This window comes from Melitaea cinxia, chromosome 10, assembly GCF_905220565.1.
Source record: "Melitaea cinxia chromosome 10, ilMelCinx1.1, whole genome shotgun sequence".
Classification (NCBI taxonomy): domain Eukaryota; kingdom Metazoa; phylum Arthropoda; class Insecta; order Lepidoptera; family Nymphalidae; genus Melitaea; species Melitaea cinxia.
This window is the reverse complement of record NC_059403.1, coordinates 3,414,466-3,436,711: the sequence shown is the minus strand read 5'-3', so window position 1 is coordinate 3,436,711 and position 22,246 is coordinate 3,414,466. Positions and strand designations below refer to the sequence as shown.

Below are 22,246 nucleotides of genomic sequence, written 5' to 3'. Positions count from 1 at the left end.
CTAACCTTCGTCGAATCGACGAGTACGCCGCACTAATATCGCTATTTCTTTTCGCCACGCGCGCCGATCACAGAATCTTCACTTGTCAATTCAGTATTCGTCGAGCTCTTCCGGGTGACGACCGCGCCTGGCGGGTAAGTACTTCTCTTTTCGAAATATTACGAAAATAGTCGTCATTTTGACGAATGGTTAGGGTTTGTGTATAAAATTTTTATAGTGTTTGCTTTCGTTTGTTTATAGTGTTTGTTCTTTTTTACAGCTTTTACCATGGCTTCCAAGCGATGGCTGACTGAGGATAATATAACACAACTGTTAATGGATGAGGAAGATCCCAGTGCGTTAGAGGAGTCATCGAACAGCGAAACAGAAGATAATTTAGAGGTGGATGATGCAGAAAGTGACGCTCAAGATGAGGTTTCCGACCATGAAAATATTTCTTCGCTTGATCTGAACGACAATGTACCGGAGCCAGAAATTCCTTCAACTCTATCTGAAGAAGGTTCAGGTAATAATTCAGCTATCTTGACCTTACCCCAACAAAATATTCGAAGTCAGTCCCGTCATGTTTGGACTACGAGCAAAGGTCGTACTTCGAGTAGAGCAGCTGCAATAAATATAGTGCGTGTTGCCAGAGGACCTACTTGTGGTCTAAGGGGTATAGAGGATCCTCTGCTGTTATTTGAACATTTTATAACTAATCAGATGCAAGAAGATATTGTAAAATGGACAAACGCTGAAATTACAATAAAAAGGCAAAACTATGAACAAAATACATCAACTCAGAATGAGACAACCAAAGAAGAGATTAGAGCTCTCATAGGTATTCTAGTCTTATCTGCAGCTCTCAAAGACAATCATCTGTCTCTTGATGAATTATTCAACACCGAGTATTCTGGCTCAAGATATGTGTCATGCATGAGTAAAGAAAGATGCGATTTCCTCCTACGATGTCTGCGTTTCGATGACAAGACATTCCGCTTGCAACGACAAAAGGACGATCCCTTTACACCTATACGAGACCTATGGGAGATGCTTATGGTTCAATGCCGCCAAAATTATGTGCCTGGAACAAATGTCACCATTGATGAGCAGCTATTGGCTTTCCGTGGCAGATGTAAGTTTAGAATGTATATTCCGAATAAACCTGCGAAATATGGGGTCAAGTTAGAAATGCTATGTGATAGCGGCACAAGGTATATGATTGATAGTACACCATATCTCGGGAAAGGAACCAATACTAGAGGTGTGCCATTGGGGGAGTATTTTGTAAAAGAACTTACTCGCAGTATTCATGGTACAAACCGGAATGTAACCATGGATAACTGGTTCACATCAGTACCATTGGCGAAGCAGTTACTCCAGCAACCTTATAAAATGACGCTTGTAGGTACTTTACGAGCCAATAAAAAGGAAATCCCTGAAGAAATGAAGAACTATCGATCAAGAGCCGTCAATACGTCGATGTTCTGTTACGATGGTCCCCTAACGCTTCTTTCTTACAAGGTAAAACCATCAAAAATGGTTTACTTACTTTCTTCGTGTGACGAGGACGGCACAGTTGACCCCCACACAAAGAAACCTCACATGGTTCAATTTTATAATAGTACAAAAGGTGGCGTGGATACGTTTGACCAAATGTGTTCAGTAATGTCTTCCAGCAGAAAAACTAGTCGGTGGCCACTCTGTGTTTTCTACGGTATGTTGAACATATCATGTATTAACAGCTATATAATTTACTGCCATAATACTTGTGTAATAGGACAAAAAGTAATGACTCGACGTGATTTTATGAAGAAGCTGCATATGCAACTGGTAGAATCGTGGCTCAAAACCCGTCTGGAAATTCGTACTATGCCAAGACACGTGAAGGATAAGATAAAAAATGTGTTAGGAGTGTCCATCGAGGAAGGTCAAGGTCAGCCATCATCATCTAACAATGATCTTCAGCCACTCGAGGCTGTGAACAGAAAAAGAAAGATTTGTGGCCTATGTTCATACAAAAAAAGGCGCATGACAAAATGTTACTGCTCAAAATGCAATACCGCAATTTGTGGTGAACATAAAGTTGATTTTTGTGTACAGTACGCTTCAAAATAATTAGTTTTTTTTGTGTTTTACCAAGTAACAAGACTATTATAATTTATGTTTGCCAAAGAAAAGAAGGCTATTTTTGTTATGTTTTTTAAATTTTATTTGTAGGTAATTGTCTTCATCATTGATCTCAAAAAGTCTAGTGTTTTGTAACTTTAGTATAAAATAAATATTTTCTTACCAAACTACAAATATTTTGTTTTATTTTACTAAAATAATGTATGTTTTACTTTATTAACTTTTAAAACTACCGAAAAAATACATATTTTTATAAAATTATACGCCGCCAAAAACTGTTCGTCAAATCGACGAATGGTTAGGTTAAAAGGGATATGTTCGAAGGTTAGGTGTCTAGGGTTAAGTAATATAGTAATATTTTTATATTTTTTTTTTTTTTTTTTTTTTTTGTGAAAAATATTAATTTTACGTACATGTATCGCGCCTTTACCATTACATTGAGTTACAATTTGTTCCACTGAGTTACAAAATTTCTCAATGGAACGTAACGTTTTGGGTGAGTATACAAAACTATTACTTAAATATTCAATGTTAAACTTGGAATTAAACTTGTTTAGCGATAATTTAGGAATAAACACAATAAGAAATCAGTTGCTTTCAAGCAAGTACATAAAATCATGCAATTCACCCGAGAAAACTACGTTTTTAAATGGAACAAAATTTTTACACTGCAACACGTCTTCTCGCCCAGCCGTTAGTTTTTGTAATCTAACGCTTTGCTTTCAATATTGCGGACAAATCAGACTGTTTAAGAGTATTTCCATTTAAAAGAAAAGGATATTATTTGGTAGTTTTTGAAGAGAGGTAAGAAAATAACGTAACTCAATAGGAATTTCCACCAAGTTAGATTTTGTGCCCTAGAAATTAATTGTAATTAATTTTGTTTAATATTAAAATAAACGAACGTGTGTTATTAAAATCATTTTAAGATAAATATTCCTTTCTTTGGAGATATAATACTCCATCACATGCTTTTTTAAAAACATTCTTTAAGGTGAAACATTATGGCCAGTGTGTGGTGGGACATAGGTTTTATAACCATTTAGTAATCATAAATAAAGCAATTTTATTTAAAAAATTGAGTAACACTAATAATTTGTATAAATTCCGAAAGCCAATAAAGTCTACTACAAAAACAAAATCAAACGTTTAAGCTAAACACATTAAATGTTTAAGAAATACCCTATGAACTGGGTAGGACATGCATAAAAATCATACTGACAATGAAATAAAAAATTGCCCATGAGTAAGTATTGAATAAATTTTGAGTTTCCTTATTACTTTAAATTAATTCACATCCACAACAGAGGCGCGCAGATCATGAATGAGACCTGTTGTGATTCATTAATGGACCACAATGAAAATAAAAATAAACAACTTAGATACAAAAAAGGTTTTATTTCTACTAAACACATTATGGAGAAGAGATAAACATATTAATTGTGTTTGCAGACAAACGAAAAAAAACCGACTTCAATTACATCGACAAGTAATACAACGTAGATCGACGAACAATTAGTCAAATAACTACGCGTTATCAAAGATTACTCAAAAAGTAGTTATCAGATCTCGATAAAATTTAAATGTTAAATTGGTATTTACGAGTTAGTTGCTCGTTTATTTTTTCTTTTTATGGAATCGATACTTGATGCTAAGTACTGATATTAGTACTAAGTATCGAAAGGAAGTATCGAATTTCTGAATACTAGTATCGAATCAAAAGGTAGCGATATGAGTAAAGTATCGAATTCGATATCGTGTCCCTACCTAGGGCTGACAGTATACAGATTGCGTTCCGTTTTAAATAGTAACCAGTATAACTGGCTATATAGGAACGGTTTTACAGTATACTAAATTGACGTCACACTGTAAAATGGTCGCAACTCGCAGTGCATATCGGAACACAGCCTATGTATGACGTTGTCAGGTGTCAATTTCTCTTGCATTATATTTTATCTGTTCGTTTGTTCGAACGGTTTGCTATCAGAAAAACATTTTCTTATTTTTCTCTCGTGTAAAACTAGAATTTTAAATATTTGCTAAAATCGTATTATGATGACATCTGTGCTATAATTTATGTTTAAAAGTGAATAAAATAAACGATAACAATGAGTAAGCATATGTATTCCACGGCAAACCTAACCGATAAGGAGCTGAAAGAACAAGGAAACAGATTGTTTAGCTTACGTAGATTTGAAGATGCTATGAACTGCTACACGAAGGCTATAGTGAGTATTCAAATTACCTTAACGAAAGTGTATTCTTTTAAAGACAAAATACTCGTTTTTATTCGGTAAACATTTGTATTGAGAATTAGAAGATTTGATACCGATACTGTCAAATTAAATTGAATCGTAAATATTAATTTACTTCAAATGGTAGTATTGCATTGTAATTGTGATTATTGTATAATAAATTGTTTTCTACTTAAATAAATTTATTTACCATCAAATAAGCAATTAAGTGAATTATACTAATAATATTTCACTAATTGTAGATAAAAAATCCATCAGTTTCAACATACTATACGAACAGGGCACTATGTCATCTAAAGATGAAGAGATGGGAGGCCACGTGCCAAGACTGTCGACGAGCTCTTGATATAGACAGTAACCAAGTCAAGGGACACTTTTTCCTAGGACAGGCTTTAGTTGAACTGGAATGCTATGACGAAGCCATTAAACACTTACATAGAGGTAATATATAAAACATATTATATATTTCATTTAATTTACACCTTTTTAGAGCAGTTGACCTTTAAACTGTTTATTAGAGTTTTAGAGCATTTTACCTTTTTAATTGTACTTGTTGATATTCTCTGTTTACTGTTTTAATTTTTTGTTGTCAAAGCTATTTACTGTTTAGAACTTAATTAATAATAATCTTGCTGTGTTCAAATAATATATGAATATTTAAAAGTCAATATCACATAAATATTATACAAAGATGGCAAAAAACTAGAAAAGAATTATATTTCGAAAACAGTTGTAAGTTTTAACAAAATATTCATATAATTTTATTAAATAAAATTTATTGTTGTAAATTGATTGTTATCAAAATATTTATGACTAGTAGCCCGCCCCGGTTTTGCATGGGAATTTAACAAAAATATAAAAATTAAAAGTTATAGTACACACACATAAATCATAAGGTGACGTGTCTCAGGTTACTAAAAAAAGAAAATTAGGTAAGGCTTTAGATTAGGAACTGTCAAATTATCTAAGCTCAAAATTTGACCGTTTGTTGGCATAATTTTGTTGCAAAAAAAAATAACCCTAACCTATCCAACTTCAAAATGACAGTTCTTAATCTAAACCCTAGCCAAAAATTATAAAGAAAGTTTAAATATTATTATTTTAATGATATTTTCATTTGATTTTAATGAATTTTTCATTATTATTTTTCTAAAGAATATTATATTTATTACTTACATTATTGGAGTTTTAATAAAGATCAATATTTTTTTTAAATAGAATATAGCCTATTTCACCTAGAGATAGTGTAGTTTTTCAACAGTGAAACAATTTTTCAAATCAGTTCAGTAGTTTCGAAGCCTATTTAATGCAAACAAACAAACAATCAAATCTTTCCTCTTTATAATATTAGTATGATTATATTAGTGTGACGATTGATTAATATCGAAACCCAATTTAGTTAACACTTATATGACTTGCTTTTTTCTCTTATATTTAATTATTTACACAAAATTATCAGTAGTAAAAGGAAACTACTGAGGTTTGAACAAAGCTACAATATACGATTCACATATTATTATGTATTGTATTACTTAATTACAACTAATTAGAATTTGTATTGATTTCTCAATTGTCTAACCTTATTCATATTTAATTAAATAAAGCATACATTTAAATGAAGAAAAAGAAGAAGAGGAGGAGAAAGAAAGAGGAGATTCTCAATTAAACTATATATTATTTTAATGTTTGATACTTAATAACTTTTTACTGGGTGTATCAATGATTTGTGGGTAGAATGAAAAATAATAGTTTATATAAAAGATGGAGTTATGTTTGAAATGTGCCAGATAACTTTTATTTGCTTAATTAAAAATTACTGGGGATATTCTTTTTTTTTTACAATGCGATATATCGCGCGTTTTGTTCGAGAGTATTAATACGCGCATTAAGATCCCTAACGTTCGACTGCAACACACTATTTTCTTTTTGTAGTTCGACCATGACCTTCTTGGTTTCTTCATGTTCTTTAAGCAGTGATTCAAACTTAGAGCTCATGAAGTCCATAGAGTTTCTCATATCCGACATCTCTTCCTTCACTGACTTAAGTTCGGCGCCAATAGATGTAGACAGTGTGTCGATTTTAGAAGATATTTTTAGTGTGTACTCTTGAAACATGTTTCGGAAATCACTGGCTGATAGTGTTGTTGATGGCGGTGATTGCAGCGCCTGCCTCTTAGAAGCACGTATTGTGACATTAGGATTAAAGCGCACTGGGGTGTTATCATTGTTGTTGCTTTATGGCCGCTGAGTAATGCACAATGGGCACTCCCAATCAGGCGAATCTCTCAAGTTTACATAGACAAGCAATCCAAATGATAAGATTTCGTGCATACCACACAATCAAGATGGTCACCCGAATCGTTATTATCCTCACAGCATCCCCAAATATGCTTAGGTCGCGCGAATAGGTCGACAAACAATGTACGCTCACCTGATGGTAAGCGACTATTGTAGCTTAAAGATGTCTGAAACACCAGAAGCATCGTAAGTGCGTTGCCAACTCTGCCCCCAATCCCCCAGAAGCTCTGGTCACCTTATTCACAACAGGAACACAACACTGCTTGAAAGTAGTATTATTTAGCTGTTATCTTCTGTAATGTCGCGGTACTTCCCTAGTAGTATTATTTAGCTGTTATCTTCTGTAATGTCGAGGTACTTCCCTAGTCGGGCTGCTCCAGATTTTGAGCAGGTTATTTCCTGCCAAGGCGTACCTCAGTTAACTTTATCATTATTATATAATAAAACTAAGTTGATAAAATGTGCGTGCCGATAAAACTTAAAAAGGAGTCCCGGCGCGATAAAGGGATTTATATCGTGTGATAGCCCTTTATCCCCCCTCGAACAAGAAAGTTCCCGTTTTAACCTAAAGGGCGTGTTTTTAAAGATATAAGGGCTTATTCAACCCTTCAACTTGGAAATTAAGTGTAGTGGTGCCATTTGTTGTCGAGTATTTGTACTTCAATATGTACGATTTTATTTTTGTGTTACCCACACATTAGGAACTCTAAACATTTTTGAATATCATATCAAAAATTGACCGCTCCAGCGGGATTCGAACCCGCGTCTCCGACTGACCGTGTCGGCGCTCTAGCTGGCTAGGCTTAGAAGCGGTCAATTTTTGATATGATATTCAAAAAATGTTTAGAATCCCTAATGTGTGGGTAAACACAAAAATAAAATCGTACATATTAAAAATAGCACGGTGTCGTCTCCTGTCAAAGATTTTCATTGTAATATGAAACTTTGAATAGTTACGGGTCTCTGTAAAGAACTCACTATAGACGGCGCCACGGTTCGCTTAAACCGAAAATAAAAATCATATCAAAAGTTTCGCTCTAGTGGGTACATCGTTCCATAGCTTAATTGGCTAGAGCGCCGACACGGTCAGTCGGAGACGCGGGTTCGAATCCCGCTGGAGCGGTCAATTTTTGATATGATATTCAAAAATATTTGTACTTCATTCAAACAACGATTATTTTGGTTGCATTTCAAAAGGCACTGCGAGCAATTGCAGCATGTGTAGTATTGGCGCGAAATTTAAAATTCCAATTTCATTGAAGTCTTAAATTACATTTGTTACTATAATAAAGTTATTAAATTTTATGTATTTATACAGCAGTAGCTAACTTATATTTTGGAGTTAAAGCGACATAATTTTAGTTATTCAAATTAGTTCTGAAAACATTTTAAAATTTAAGTTTTTAAATTTCGCGCCTTTACTACGTATACTACAGTTGCAGAACCTATTGTTACGGTGAACGATAATGTCGAAAACATTCTAGAAGGTGTGAGAAAGGAAATATTCTCGAATATCGTAGAGCCTAGCTCTCTGAATATATGAGCCCGGTGTCGCTCGCCAGAGTTAGTTCGATTTGAACAGCGAAACAAGCGATTTCGAAACGAAAATGAAAGAAGTTATTCTGTGAGCCTTTATTTTGAAGTATCACGTGTGAGTATTTTTAATAATGTGTTTAATTAATTCTCGATTTTGAAGCAAAGAAGAAAAAAGTTGTCTGTGAGCTGTTATTGTGAAAAATCAAATGTGAGTATATTTTTAATAGTGTGTTAAATCAATTCTAATGGTTTTTTTTCTTTTCTTTTAATTGTAATTTCCTTAACCTTCAAGCATTCGCGCAACGTTGAAATGATGCCTTCTATATACTTTTGGCCGTAAACAAAATATCGCGCGACCGCTTGAAGGTTAAATAAATTTTTTTCTTTGTCTCAATGTACACGTAACAATATATTTGTCTATAAAACCACTAACTATTGTCTATAACCCACGTACACGTAACAATATATTTGTCTATAAAACGTTTATTTAATTTATATTTTACAGAATACAATGCTTAGAGTAAAAGAGGAGGATATCTTGCCAGTTCTGCAGCGAAACGGCGGAAACAAAAAGAATATCGAAGAAATGAAACGGAAGAAGAGCACGAAGCACGTTTACAAAATCAACGAACCAGAATGAGCACTCTGAGAAGCAGAAAAAGCGAAGAAAGAAAAGAAAATAAAAGTATTGAAGAATCGAGAATTTAGAAAGATAATCTAACAAAGGAAGCATTCCACTACGAACCGACGAAAAAATATTACAATCATAAATATGTTGTAATCGGAAAAATGAATAACATTTGCCAATTTTGACAAGCGAAAAAATTCAGTAAAGAAACACCAGGTCTCTGTTGCATGAATGGAAAAATTCGATTACCACCACTGGAAGCACCTCCGCAGAAATTTCTACATTACATGACCGGAGAAACACTAGAATCAATACACTTTCTTCAAAATATAAGATCATACAACTCCTGCTTTCTAATGTCTTTTTTCGGTGTTACTTCGACTAACACTAATAGAAATGAATTTGAATATGTATTTTCAATTCCAGGGCAAATTTATCACAAAATAGGATCGTTACTACCAATGCGAACGAAGACTATAAATTTATGCAAGTATATTTCATCGGAAATGAAGAACAAGAAATTGATCAACGATGCACAAATTTTAATGGATTAAGACGCGAAATAATCCAAGACGTACAGAGGATCTCACACAAATACAATCAACTGATTGTAAATAATGAGAATTTTTTTTAAATAAATTTTTTTACTTCTTATGTCATAGTTTATTTTTTTATTTCAACTACACGTAATCTCATATCAACTCCCGAGCGAAGCCGGGTATCATAGCTATGTATAGTGTATACATATATCAAATACTTTGAAGCAACCGAAAGCAAGAATCTAGTCTTATATTATAATTGTATGTTGAAAAAATTTAAAAAATACTACTAATTTGAGATATTTGTTTTGTTTTGTCTTACTATTGTAGTCTAGAAAAAAGATACTAATAATATGTATGGAAAACTCTTAAGAATGCCCTAAGTTTGATCGGTGCAATGCTCACCCATTTCATTCATTCATTCATTACAGCCTATACAGTCCACTGCTGGACATAGGCCTCCACAAGTTTACGCCAAAAATAACGTGAACTCATGTGTTTTGCCCATAGTCACGGATGGTTATCCCGCCATCGGTCGGCTTCTTAAGTCCCAAGGTGGTTGTGGAACCTTGTTATCCTTTAGTCGCCTCTTACGACACCCACGGGAAGAGAGGGGGTGGCTAAATTCTTTAGTGCCGTAGCCACACAGCACCCGTAGCCACACAGCACTCATTCACCTCAGCTCACCCATTAATAAAGCTATATGTATATATATGTATATGTATATATGTTGGGGAATATTTTCAGCTAACGATCTAGCTCGTGAACAGAAGCTGAACTTTGGAGATGATATTGCAGCACAGATCCGTGTTGCCAGGAAGAAAAGATGGAATGTCCAAGAGGAAAAGAGGATATCTCAAGAAATTGAACTACAGACTTATTTAAATAGGTAAGATATTAAATGATAGTACATATGTTGCTAATTGTCTATCTGCTTGGAATTTTTATTTTTGTCTTGTACTACTTAATTCATTGTTTAAAAAAGTTGCCAGAGTGAAAATTTTAGAAAAAAAATCGGCTAGAATTGTTCAAAGTATTTATAGATAAACAATCAAAGAAACTTATCATAGTTATACATTATGGTAGTGAAAAAATTCCAAATAATATATTCTGTATATAAAATGTTCTGTTATCACTTTTGATTTTTGAGCTATGTTAGCTGTGCTTCGCGGTTTTTCTTGCGTAATTTTCGACCTCCTTGTTATGTCGGAATAAAAAGTAGCCTATATATCCTCACAAACTTTTGCATTTGTACTATAATTAAATCTTATTTTAAACTATTATATATATTTTGATTATATTCAATCGAAAGGTATAAGGTTTCAATTAGAACGTGTCAAACACTAGCTGAACAATTGTTTCAAATGCTGCAGTGTATTGAGCGGAATAATCGATGCTTTTATAGTCGAATTGCTTTGAGTTCTACTTTCGACTTTGTATATCTGATTAGTTGTGTCTGATTGTTATATACGACTAGTTCAGCCCCGTGGCTTTACCCGCGTTAATTTAAGTATTTCATACAAAAAAAAATTGTTTTCATTTAACATGGGTATTTTCTATTTTTGTTTTTTTGTACGTTACCTCATAACTTTTTACTGGGTGTACCGATTTTGATGATTCATTTTTCTTACGAGTACTTTTTGAGTTATTTTTTTTTTTTTTTTTTTTTTTTTATTATTATTAGGGTTCTAATAATTCGTATTTTATTGATAATTTTTTTTACTATCTATTTGTTTAGTGTTTTTTTTTGTTAGTTTTATTACTTTAAAGTCGTTTTTTTTTGGTTTGCGAGCAAATCCAATTATTGAACAAAAAAATTTTTAAATATCGGTGATACATTCATGAAAATGCAAATGAACATCGTAACTACTACCTTTTAGGATTTAATTAAAACGATGAATCTGAGACAAACCATATATGTTAAGGATTTTTGGCTGTATAAGGCAATAATTAAACATTATTAGGAATATACTCGACCTGTTCTAAATATGCAGTGTACTACAAAGAATATTAAGCTGTTTTCATTTTATTAGCATACTAGCTGACCTGGCGAACTTCGTATCACCTTATTTTTTTCTGAAATATAATAATAACATAATATATCAAAATAAAATATAGCCTATCTTTTAAGTTGGATCAAACTGCACACGGTGTGCAAATTTGACTAAAATCGGTTAAGTAGTTTAGGAGTCCATTGAGGACAAACATTGTGACACGAGATTTATATATATTAAGATTACAAAATCTTTTAAAAATATTTTTCTTATGTTTACACAGGCCTCTAGGGTTATTAACCGACTTCCAAAAAGGAGGAGGTTTTCAATTCGATTGTATTTTTTTAATGTATGTTACTTCAGAATTTTGTACTGGGTGGGCCGATTTCGATGAAAAATTTTGTAATCGAAAGGTGGTGCGTCATTTGTTTCCATTTAAATGTATTTGAGATCTAACAACTACTTTTCGTGTTATATCTAACAATGCGTTTTTACTTGACTATTTTTTCATTGTATTACTTGTCGATGTAATTGAAATCGGTTTTTCTTTTTCGTTTGCGAGCAAACACAATTATAATTGTAATATTTGTTCTAAACCTCAACATGTACAGTATGATTTTCATAGCATATTTTTAGTTATTTTACAGTGAAATACTATAAAAACTCTGTCCACACGAACTTCAAGTTTATCTTGTTTATACAGTTGTTTATTTTGTCCCTATTTTCAGGTTAATAAATGAAGATATGCAACGTCGAATAGAATCGATAAAGTTAGAGAACATTAACGAAGAAGAAACGAATAGCAAAATCGCTAAGGTTGAAGAGGAATGTGTAAGTATACATTCTATAAATAACTTCGTACAATTATAATTTATTTTCGTTTATCTGTATTTTTTAAATTTTCTTTTCACTGTCTTTGTCCTGACAATAACGAAAACAAAAGAAAAAAAAAAGAATGATTGAATTTGGTGAAGTTGTTCGGAATTTATACGCGTACATAAATCTTGGTGATTCATTTATATATATAAAGAAGAAGATATTAGATATAGAAGATTCTAAGACGTCAAGTTAACTTACGCTGACTTTAAATGTCCCATTTTTTGACATAGGATCCTATTTGTTGATTCTTAGGATTTGTAAATATGATCCTAGCCTGCTTCTTTATATTACCTACATAATATTTTCAGAACTTGTTTGGCTAGGCTTTAGATTAAAAACCGCATTTTGAAGTTAGATAGGTTAGGGTTTTTTTTTTTTTTTTTGTAACCAAATTATGTCGATAATCAATCTAATTTGGTAGTTAGATAAGTTAGGGTTATTTTTTTTGTAACAAAATTATGCCGATAAACGGTCAAATTTTGAGCTTAGATAATTCGACGGTTCTTAATCTAAAGCCTTACCACTTGTTTTTGTATTCAGCTGTTTTGTAAGAAAAGTTGAGATGTATTGCAATCTTGTCAGAGTTGTCGGTCATCGATATAGTACTTAGTTTTCATAGTTTTATTTATTTTTCTTTAGGAAAACAAACAGTATTTATAATACAACGGTTTTCGTACACGTCAACATATTCTGATCAACACTGACCAGTAAAGGTTTCACACTTAAATAAATATTCTAGAGCAGGTACATACCTAATGTACATGCACACACACACGTACACAACAAAATCACTCGGTAATATTTAGGTTCGTTAGTGTTATTAAGTCCCTTTTGACCTAACTGTAATTGTGACCTATCTGTAGTTTGACCTAACTGTAATGATTGACAGACTGATAATTATTTTATGGTATTCTATTTATGTGTTTAGACTTAAATATACTATTAATAAAAAAAAAAAAAAATAGTTAAAATTTCAATCGTTTTAATAGTCGATTTTTTTTAAACACGTAACCTCGTTTTTATTTTGTTGAGTACTAAAACAAATTGATAAATAATTATTAATATGCAGTAATTTTGGTCATGGCCAATTGCATTGAACGTCTATCTTGTAACGTCTTATTTTAGTATAAATTTTATTTTAATGTCTTATATTGAGTTATCACTTTACCACATCTTCTTTTCATTATGTGTGTAAGAAATGTATAAGAAAGTGTTATGCACTTAATATGAAATGATGAATTTCATTTAACTGAATATATATTCAGACTATTTATAATAAGCAGGCAGGTTTGGTTTTAAGACATAAGTAAATAAGGATTTTGTGCTAGTTACCATACATTTTAAAGGAAGATATTAGTTATACCAGTAATATAACTGACTTTTGATTTGATTTATATTAAGGAATGCTAAAAACTACGGTCCATTTAAACTGACAATTACTTCGTAGTATTTATAATTAACTAAGTGAATCATCGAACTTCGCATCTCGTTTGTAGTTTTTTGTGAATATATCGTTTTTATTTTTAATTTAAACGTAATAAAAGGAATGTTTAAATTAAGTTATAAATTATACGCGTATAAAAAGGCGATGCTATTTTAATTATGTTAAAGTTAGGGATTCACTATGCGAATGAAAAGTGAACGCTAGTTTTTTTTTTTTATTACAGAATAACTATGGCAGTGAGCTCAATAATCTGTTTTCGAAAATGGACGAACGAAGGAGGGTAAGTTTCTATATTTTTTCTTTTTATAGTGAACTCTATATTTTTATATTGTGCAAAAGAACAAAATGTTACCTAAATAGGATAGCGAAAAATTTGCGTAAAGCAACAAAAAAATGTCGAAAAAACAATATTTAATGTATGTAAATTATAAAAAAAAATACTTTTTTAATATCATAAGTAGATAAATAACATATTTTTCTGACGTAAAGTATACGTTAGGTAAGAAAAATATTAATATAGTACATAATATACATAAGTTTTAAGTACATTGCCGTCACATGTTATGAAATAAAGAACTATTTTAGTACTGTCACACGAGTCCTAATAGGATGATTTTAGCCCACGCATTCACACCCCTCAACGTTAAATGGATTATACTTGAATGAAGTTGTAAAGACACATTCATAAATCTTGGTGGATCGCACGTGATAATGTCGGGAAACCGTACATTTTAAATACATTTTTTTTTGTCTACAATTTATATAATTGAATGGTAGGAACTTCTAGAGCATGAAAGTATATGAGTAGGAGTCATAAGTTATCAAGCTCGTTGAGATAGGTCATAGCAGGAAATAACCTCCTCAGAATATGGGGCAGTCCGATTGGGGAAGTTATTACTTCCAGAAGTAGTATTAATTTACAGAAGATCACAGTGTGGTGAGTAAAATGGCCAAAGCTCTTCGGGAGGTTTACGGTTAAGGTCGATAACACTCTGGAGTTGCAGGCGTCCATAGGTTACGGTAAAAGATTACCATCATTAGTGCCTTACGCTTGTCTGCCGCTTTTGCCATATGTATAAAAAATAAAGAAGAAATAAACCTAAGAAAAGCTAAAATAGAATGGAGCTTTATTGTTTGTGGGGATTTTTTTTTATTTCTTGGCTTGGAAGTAACAAAAATTGTCTGTATGTAGAATAACGATTAAAACGATGAAACTCAAAGTTTTTGCAAGAAAATGTCATTTGGGGATAATATTGGGACGAAAGTTAGTGTAGGAAAGTTAACATTTTAAAGTTTTTAATATTGGGCTTATTTTGGAATGGGCTTAAAGCAATTGTATAAAATTAAAGGTATTTTTAGACAATTTATACCAAATTATCACCTATGGTAGTGGATGACACCGTGGAGAAATTGTTTAAAATATATGTTTCCTATTTCTTGAAAACGTCGATAAAATACATTTTATACAACAATCTTCTATTTATTTACTAAACAGGATTTGAATTTTGATACTATTTACGTTAACATAATCAGAACTCACGAGAAAGTTATACTGAAAACAAGAAAAATAGTATAAAATCCTTTAAACCTATTACATTGCAGCACAGAGTAATGTTGCGTTTACTTTTTATATAATCAAATTCTAGACTACTAATCAAATTCTAGACTCCTTGTATCAAGTATTCGACTATGTACGATTTTATTTTTGTGTTACCCACACATTAGGAATTCTAAATATTTTTGAATATCATATCAAAAATTGACCGCTCCAGCGGTTCGCTTAAACCGAATATAAAAATCATCATGTCAAAAATTTCGATCTAGCGGGTACATCATTCCATAGCTTAATTGGCTAGAGCGCCGACACGGTCAGTCGAAGACGCGGGTTCGATCCCCGCTGAAGCGGTCAATTTTTGATATGATATTCAAAAATGTTTACTCCACTATTGGTTAATATATACAAATAAATAAAATTGGTGTCTGTTTGTAATATTAAAATAATCGCTTTTTATTAAATGCGTATGGGATATATGTATGCACATACAATTTTTGTCTGTCTGTTTTTTCCGGCTAATCTCTGAAACAGCTGAACCGATTTTGACGAGACTTTCATTGGTAGATAGCTGATGTAATAAGGAGTAACTAAGGCTACTTTTATTTTACAAATTTATTAATTTTATAACTGCGAACTGAACAATAACTTTTTTGTTAATTCCACGCGGACGTAGTTGCGGGCACAGCTAGTTTATTATAAATAATAAAGATGACGTAAAACATTAATTTAGGCTTTGTATTTGTAACATTTCTAATTGATAACTTTATTTTTCATGAAGGTAGTTGAAAAAAATATGGTGCCATAATGCAACAATTTATTATCTCAGATTTTGCCTATAGTTACAAGGAGTTGAGTTGTACGTTGGTTAAATCCTGTTAGTGTTTAGTGCTATTAGATCGTTTACGTCAGCACAATAAACGTGATTTACGTTTTCTATGGACTACTAAGATATTTAATAATCTCAGGGCTTAAGAAACAACCATATGCTTATAATATTGAGAAAACAAATCTTATTTTTGCTAACAATCTGTACTTTTAAATTGAATGTTATTTCTTTATATATATATGTTTTTCAAATTAGTTCTTTTTCCAGCGAAAGCATTCATATTTTGCTTTTTATCAAGTGTAGTCATGTGTGTAGCAGTCCTTTCACTATTTTACTACTACCAATAAAGTACTTTTTTTTTGTATTCGTGATTTATTCTACTATTTCTATACGATCGCTGATTTAACTTTATAAAGTATTTAAATTTGTAATTGATGATAATATTTCCTTGCAGAAACGTGATGTACCAGATTATTTATGCGGTAAAATCAGCTTTGAAATTCTGAATGAACCGGTGATAACTCCAAGCGGCATTACATATGAAAAGAAGGATATTGAGGAACACCTAGAGGTATTTACTATTTTCAATTATTAGATACTATTTAATGTGTTCACTTACTTTTATCCGTCGCAACTTTTTTATTAATTTTTCTGGACAGTGGTCACAGCATTGTTTGGGGGAGTCAAATATTTGTATGGGTCACACAAATTCTCTCTCTTGATACAGGATTTTGCTACTACGTAAAGTGTACCAAATGAGAAAGGGATAAATATATTTTTAATTCTCACCGTAATAGTCTCAGAGCTGACTTACACTTTTTAACAGAGTAGAGAAAATGCTTTAACAATATTATTCAAAAGATATACAAAAATTAAACTCCAGCCCGGCACAATATATTTTCCTGCAGACTTCAGAATAACAGTAACGTTACAAAAAAAAAAAATACAAAAGATTAGTACTGTTGACAGTTTGTATTGGTCATATAGATGTCTGTCGTCGTCTAGGCGTTTGTGCTTGTGTACTGTGGTTTTTGGATCCCCGGACACAGGAAAAAAATCCTACTGGGGGTCGCTGAGTGTGAAGCATTAAATAAATAATAATAATAATATCTGAATCTTGGCCTGTATTAAGACATTTGTCTATGTAAAATGTGAAATTTAAAAGTTTTACTATGTCCGAAAAATAAAGAAAAATTAAAAGAAATCCTACGAGAGCCTTTACTGTAGCGAAAGTTATCGAACTAATGCATTGTGTTCAAACGCTGCACTTTTTATCCGGATCCTGTCATTTTGAATACGTTTAATTATAAATTAAAGGATACGTATATGTCCTGTCACAGTCACAAACATAGAAGGGTGACACTACAGAGCAAATATAAAATTTAAGAATCTAATGTAGAAATTCATTAACAAATGTATAAATGAATCGCTGAAATGTATGAACGCGCGTAACTTTCAAATGGGTAAACCAAATTGGATATTTTTTCGCTTCGTTTTTATTTCACGTTTGATAGGATATGTTATGATAGAAAAAAATCTACATATTCACAAAATAAAATATATATTATCAACAATATTCAATTATATTGAAACAACTTCGGATTTTATCGCGGTTTATTAAGTTTTTTTGATGCCCAACGTTTTGGATACTATACAGCAACCATGATCACGGGTGGTCTCCTAGTCTTCATCCGAAAAAGTTGTTTCATTATAATGAGTAAATTCACGTAAACATTAGAAAACAATATATATCAACAGCTTAAGTTTGTAATACATTTATAAATTTCCAGAGGGTTGGACATTTCGATCCAGTGACACGCGTCAAGTTAACAGCGGATCAACTCATACCGAACTTTACAATGAAAGAGGTGGTCGACGCTTTTCTGCAGGATAACGAGTGGGCTCTCGATTATTAGACGTTTTAATATGAATAAAGCTCATTTTAATCGTATGATTACGTCACTAGTGCACAGATTAAATTTACGATTGTTTATAATTAAAAAAAAAAGAAACAAATCGTAACTTTGATGTAATTGTATTTTAAATTTTTTATTTGTTTGGGTATTTGAAAATAAATTATCGTCTCGTCGTCGTCGTATCTGAATAATATTTATAAAATAGCTATTTGGTTTTAAGATTTCTATAAAATTAAACACTATCTCACTACCTAGTTTGTTATATGGGAAAATATTAATAGTTTTGTATAAAAAAAAATCTCATTGAAACAGGCAATAGAGATAAAATAGAGAAAGGTGATAGATTATTAAAATTTTAAACCAAACGGGATCCATATAATTGATTATTTAATTAAGGAAGTAAGATAAGGACTGAAAAGAACTTTAGTCCATAGTCATTAAAAATGTTCGTTTTCAACACGTAACTTTCAACACCAACCTGACAGTGACACAAATATCAAAATTGGTGTTGCTAGTGACGTAACTACAATTTCACATAACGAATTATATTTATCTATTATCAAAATATTAAACGTTATATAAATACAAGGTTAGAGAAAAAAAAAATGCAGACATGTTATTTTGTCTTCATAGATTTTTTAAGCATGGCACTTGTTTTTGTTCTTACTTTAGTTCCTTATAACTGACAATTGTATATATTTTTTCATCCATCAATAAAATTTACATATAGACACTAAAAGTGTTGCCATAGAGAAAAAAAAAACTTGTGTGTACTATTTCTGTGATAAATAATAGTTTGGTTAATTTCTAACATATAAAAAAATGTATTTAACTTTATGCTTAGACTAATAATTTTTTTAAATATAAATTATGCATTATCATAGTTAAGTACTATTTGAATTGTCCTTTCTGTCGTCCTCAATAGTTCTTTTAGGTGTATTGTTGTGATAGAAATATTGTTTTCTATATTTAATCATAGTATCACCCTTATTTATTATATCTATGAAAATCTGTTAATGGTGTAAAATATAAAGAAAAAAAAAAAAACTTAAATTTCTCAACATTATTTAGTTAGTTTTAACATTTGTAGGTGTAAAGTATGCTACTATGAATATTTGCTTCTTCTGTATGTTGTCTTCTAATATGTTATGTCTATTACTATTCTATATATCTATCTTTTGAAAGGACACATCAGTCAACGAATAATATTGTCACAACTTGAAACACAGATTTTCTTAAATCAGTAAAACATAAGTCTATGACACTTTTTATACCATTTACTTTATAATATACTTTTACGTAAACATTGCATTTTCGATTTTCCCATAAGATTAAAAACAAATTTGTCTAGTTTTTAATTTGTAAAAAAATAAAATAAAATGCTGTTTATGTGTTCGAGTCAAGTCATAAATCGCTCATGTAGTTAGTGATTCATGTTTCTGAATAGAAATAAGAAAAATGTTCTGATTACTTAGAACTACAAACGTAAAACTTACGCCATTTTGGAATTTAATGTTCTTGGTGTTAACCCACCATTTAATTTCGAATGTCGTGTTGTAATTTGAATGATTTGTGATTAAAAAGATTCGTTATTTGAATAGATAACCCGGAATTAAGTTTTAAAATAACGCATTGTAAATGTTGCCAACTCTTGGAATAAAAAGATAATACTTCCTAAACGTTTTTTTTTTTTTAAGAACTAAAAATATTTTGATATATATTTTAAATACAGTACCCTAAACGAGTTTTATATTTTCCGTCATGAATATCTATCGTACAGCGGTTAATGACTATTAATATTTTGAAAAACGTATGCCCTAAATGTGTTATTTCTAAATATTTATTTACCTTAACTACGTTGAAGTTACAGTAATTTAGTTTAATTTACGTTCAGAAACCATGGAATGTTTTTATTTTTCGACAATCTAATAATATTGATTTCTTTCATGACATAGCCTCGTTTTTCTTTTGGAAGGAATAATTTTTACTATACATTAATAGCCAACATAATTATATCTCCATAACTTAACCAAAGTTACTTCTAATATCTCAAAAATTATCTGTTATATATTTTAAGGTATCCTAATGTATTAATGAATGTTACATGGATACTAAATAATGAAGTATATTAATGTGATAAGACTCACTATTCATAAAATTCTTCTGTCTATGAATTTTGTCACTCATATTTCATGCAACAGTTGCTGATGCTGATGATAATTTACGTTTTATCTATCGTCTACGTTAGTAAATTGAGTGTTAAGTGTTCAATGTTTAGACATAATTAAAGTAACTATTATGGATTACGTAAACTGGTTAAAACTAGTAATATAAATAGTAATAGTTGATTTAATATGAATGTTTTGATATCATACAAAAATAAAGTGATTTCGCTCATATTTTTAAAGTTTTAAATACACTTAATTACGCGTGACTTGAAGATTTTTCTGCCTGTAAGCCATTACTTGAACTTAATCTATGCTAAATAAATGAGTTGCTAAACTCGACATCGGCGAATTTTAATACTTTGTACATGATTCTTATGGAATGAAAAACGAAGAAAATTGTTATATTCCTGAAAATGGTTACGAATATTCCAACTTTATGCGTTTGACAGTTCTCAAGACAAGACATCTGCCAGGTCAGCTCTTAGAGTAAGAAAATACCATAATTTTATTGATATAATTTTTATTTCTTTTAATAGTGGTTTCGTATGACTTTGAACCACGGCCTTATTACACAAGACCGTGCTTTGAACAATTGGTAAACCATAGATATTTGATGATTGATCGTACATGATTAGTCGTACGTTATTTACTTATAAATGGTAGGTAATTTTCGTCAAGGTCGTTAAGGTATATATACTAGGTTATATATATATATATATATATATATATATATATATATATACTAGGTTTTATGCATAGTAAAGTATTTAAAACTGCTTACGTATTGTGTGTAAATTTTTTAATAAGTAATATATGTAACTATGTGTCTATATGTTTCTGTCAGTATAAATTAGTTTTGCGGATCTTACACTACAATTTGCTTAGAAAATACTTCATTTTTTTCATATCCTTTCATAATTTATAAGAAATACATTAAAATAGTTGAAATATATAATACCTAATTACTCTCAAATTCACCGCCACTTCTCTAGAAACTAGATGCTGGCCTTAACAAAGATTATTTAAGTGCTATTAAAAATTCAGTAGAGTGAAATTTGTTCCTTACTAATCAGTTTCCTTACTCTTCTTCTGTTATGCCTATTATTGTACATAGTAAATTGGACCACTTGGAGGACCAGTAGATTTATACTGGTGGGTTTTAACCAACTTGGTATTCTATTAATTTAATGGTGTCACATAAATATTAAATGTACCAGTGCCAAACCAACCCATATTGGGAGACTAATGATCTGCTATTGTGACAATTACTATAGCAGACTTAGGCGATGATCAGCGATGTACCAGCTTCATTAAAGTTCTGTATTCTGACAATTCAATGTTTGCAATTAGTAAATGCTTCTTATTATTTCTTACAACAGTGTCTGTAAAAAAACTGACTCTGCTTAATGTGGTTGCTAAATTAAATTGTTTACATGATTACATGAAAAATAATGTGAAAATGTGGTCGTGATTACAATAAAATACTGTAATTTTAAGTAAATGTTATTTTATAATAATTAGTTTTATTTCATTTCTTAGAGTTGATTCCTTGTAGTGTGTTAAAAAAAGAAATTTTCTTACATTGTTGTATACATAAGTTGATTGTTGATTGGATTGTCCATAAAAGACGTCCGCGAATATCAGGTATGAGGATCGAGATATGACAAGGGGAAGATTTTTTTTTGTAAATTTTCAAAATGAAGCAAATCTAATAATTTGTTATTCTGTATGCCGTTTTTAATTACAAAGTCATTTATTGTAATAGGATCTAGCTTTTGTTACGCAATATTTATTAGGGGGACACTGAAAGTGAAAAAAAGAAGCGTGACGAGAGGGGAGGCTCCTCCTCCCCTCTCGTCTCGTCTTAAACGGTAAAATTAAGTCTCACGTATTTTATGCAAGGCCCCCATACATTCAGATCGTATAAGTCACTTAGCTAAGTTGAGCTCTTTTCTTTAAGTTAAAATAGTTCTGTTAATGTTGTAGATCTGCCGAAAGGCTTAAATGTCAGAATAATAGCCAACGAGCTTACTGCAAATTACAAAATGTTTTAACAATAGCACTCTGTAAGTTATAGCTTCATTAATTGTCGATTATTT

At 31.1% G+C, this 22,246-nt stretch overlaps 1 protein-coding gene and 1 long non-coding RNA gene across 2 annotated transcripts; both read left to right on the top strand.

Annotated features, from left to right (window-relative positions):
• Positions 1-356, top strand: LOC123657026. The gene is made up of 2 exons (XR_006743637.1): positions 1-134; positions 260-356. It is a non-coding gene; the product is annotated as an uncharacterized LOC123657026 (long non-coding RNA).
• A 3,647-nt stretch (positions 357-4,003) lies between these two features.
• Positions 4,004-18,127, top strand: LOC123656837 (E3 ubiquitin-protein ligase CHIP). Its single transcript, XM_045592455.1, has 7 exons — positions 4,004-4,337; positions 4,607-4,805; positions 10,113-10,254; positions 12,088-12,190; positions 13,906-13,962; positions 16,518-16,634; positions 17,854-18,127. Exons 1-7 carry the CDS (start codon positions 4,218-4,220, stop codon positions 17,977-17,979), a joined length of 864 nt encoding a protein of 287 aa, XP_045448411.1. The 5' UTR covers positions 4,004-4,217; the 3' UTR covers positions 17,980-18,127.
• The last annotated feature ends 4,119 nt before the right edge of the window (positions 18,128-22,246 follow it).

Bases quoted from the DNA above. Each gene is read 5' to 3' on its own strand.
- LOC123656837 (XM_045592455.1), top strand. From the start codon at position 4,218: ATGAGTAAGCATATGTATTCCACGGCAAACCTAACCGATAAGGAGCTG. The intron at 10,255-12,087 runs GTAAGATATTAA...CCCTATTTTCAG, and splicing joins CTACAGACTTATTTAAATAG to GTTAATAAATGAAGATATGC. The intron at 12,191-13,905 runs GTAAGTATACAT...TTTTTATTACAG, and splicing joins CTAAGGTTGAAGAGGAATGT to AATAACTATGGCAGTGAGCT.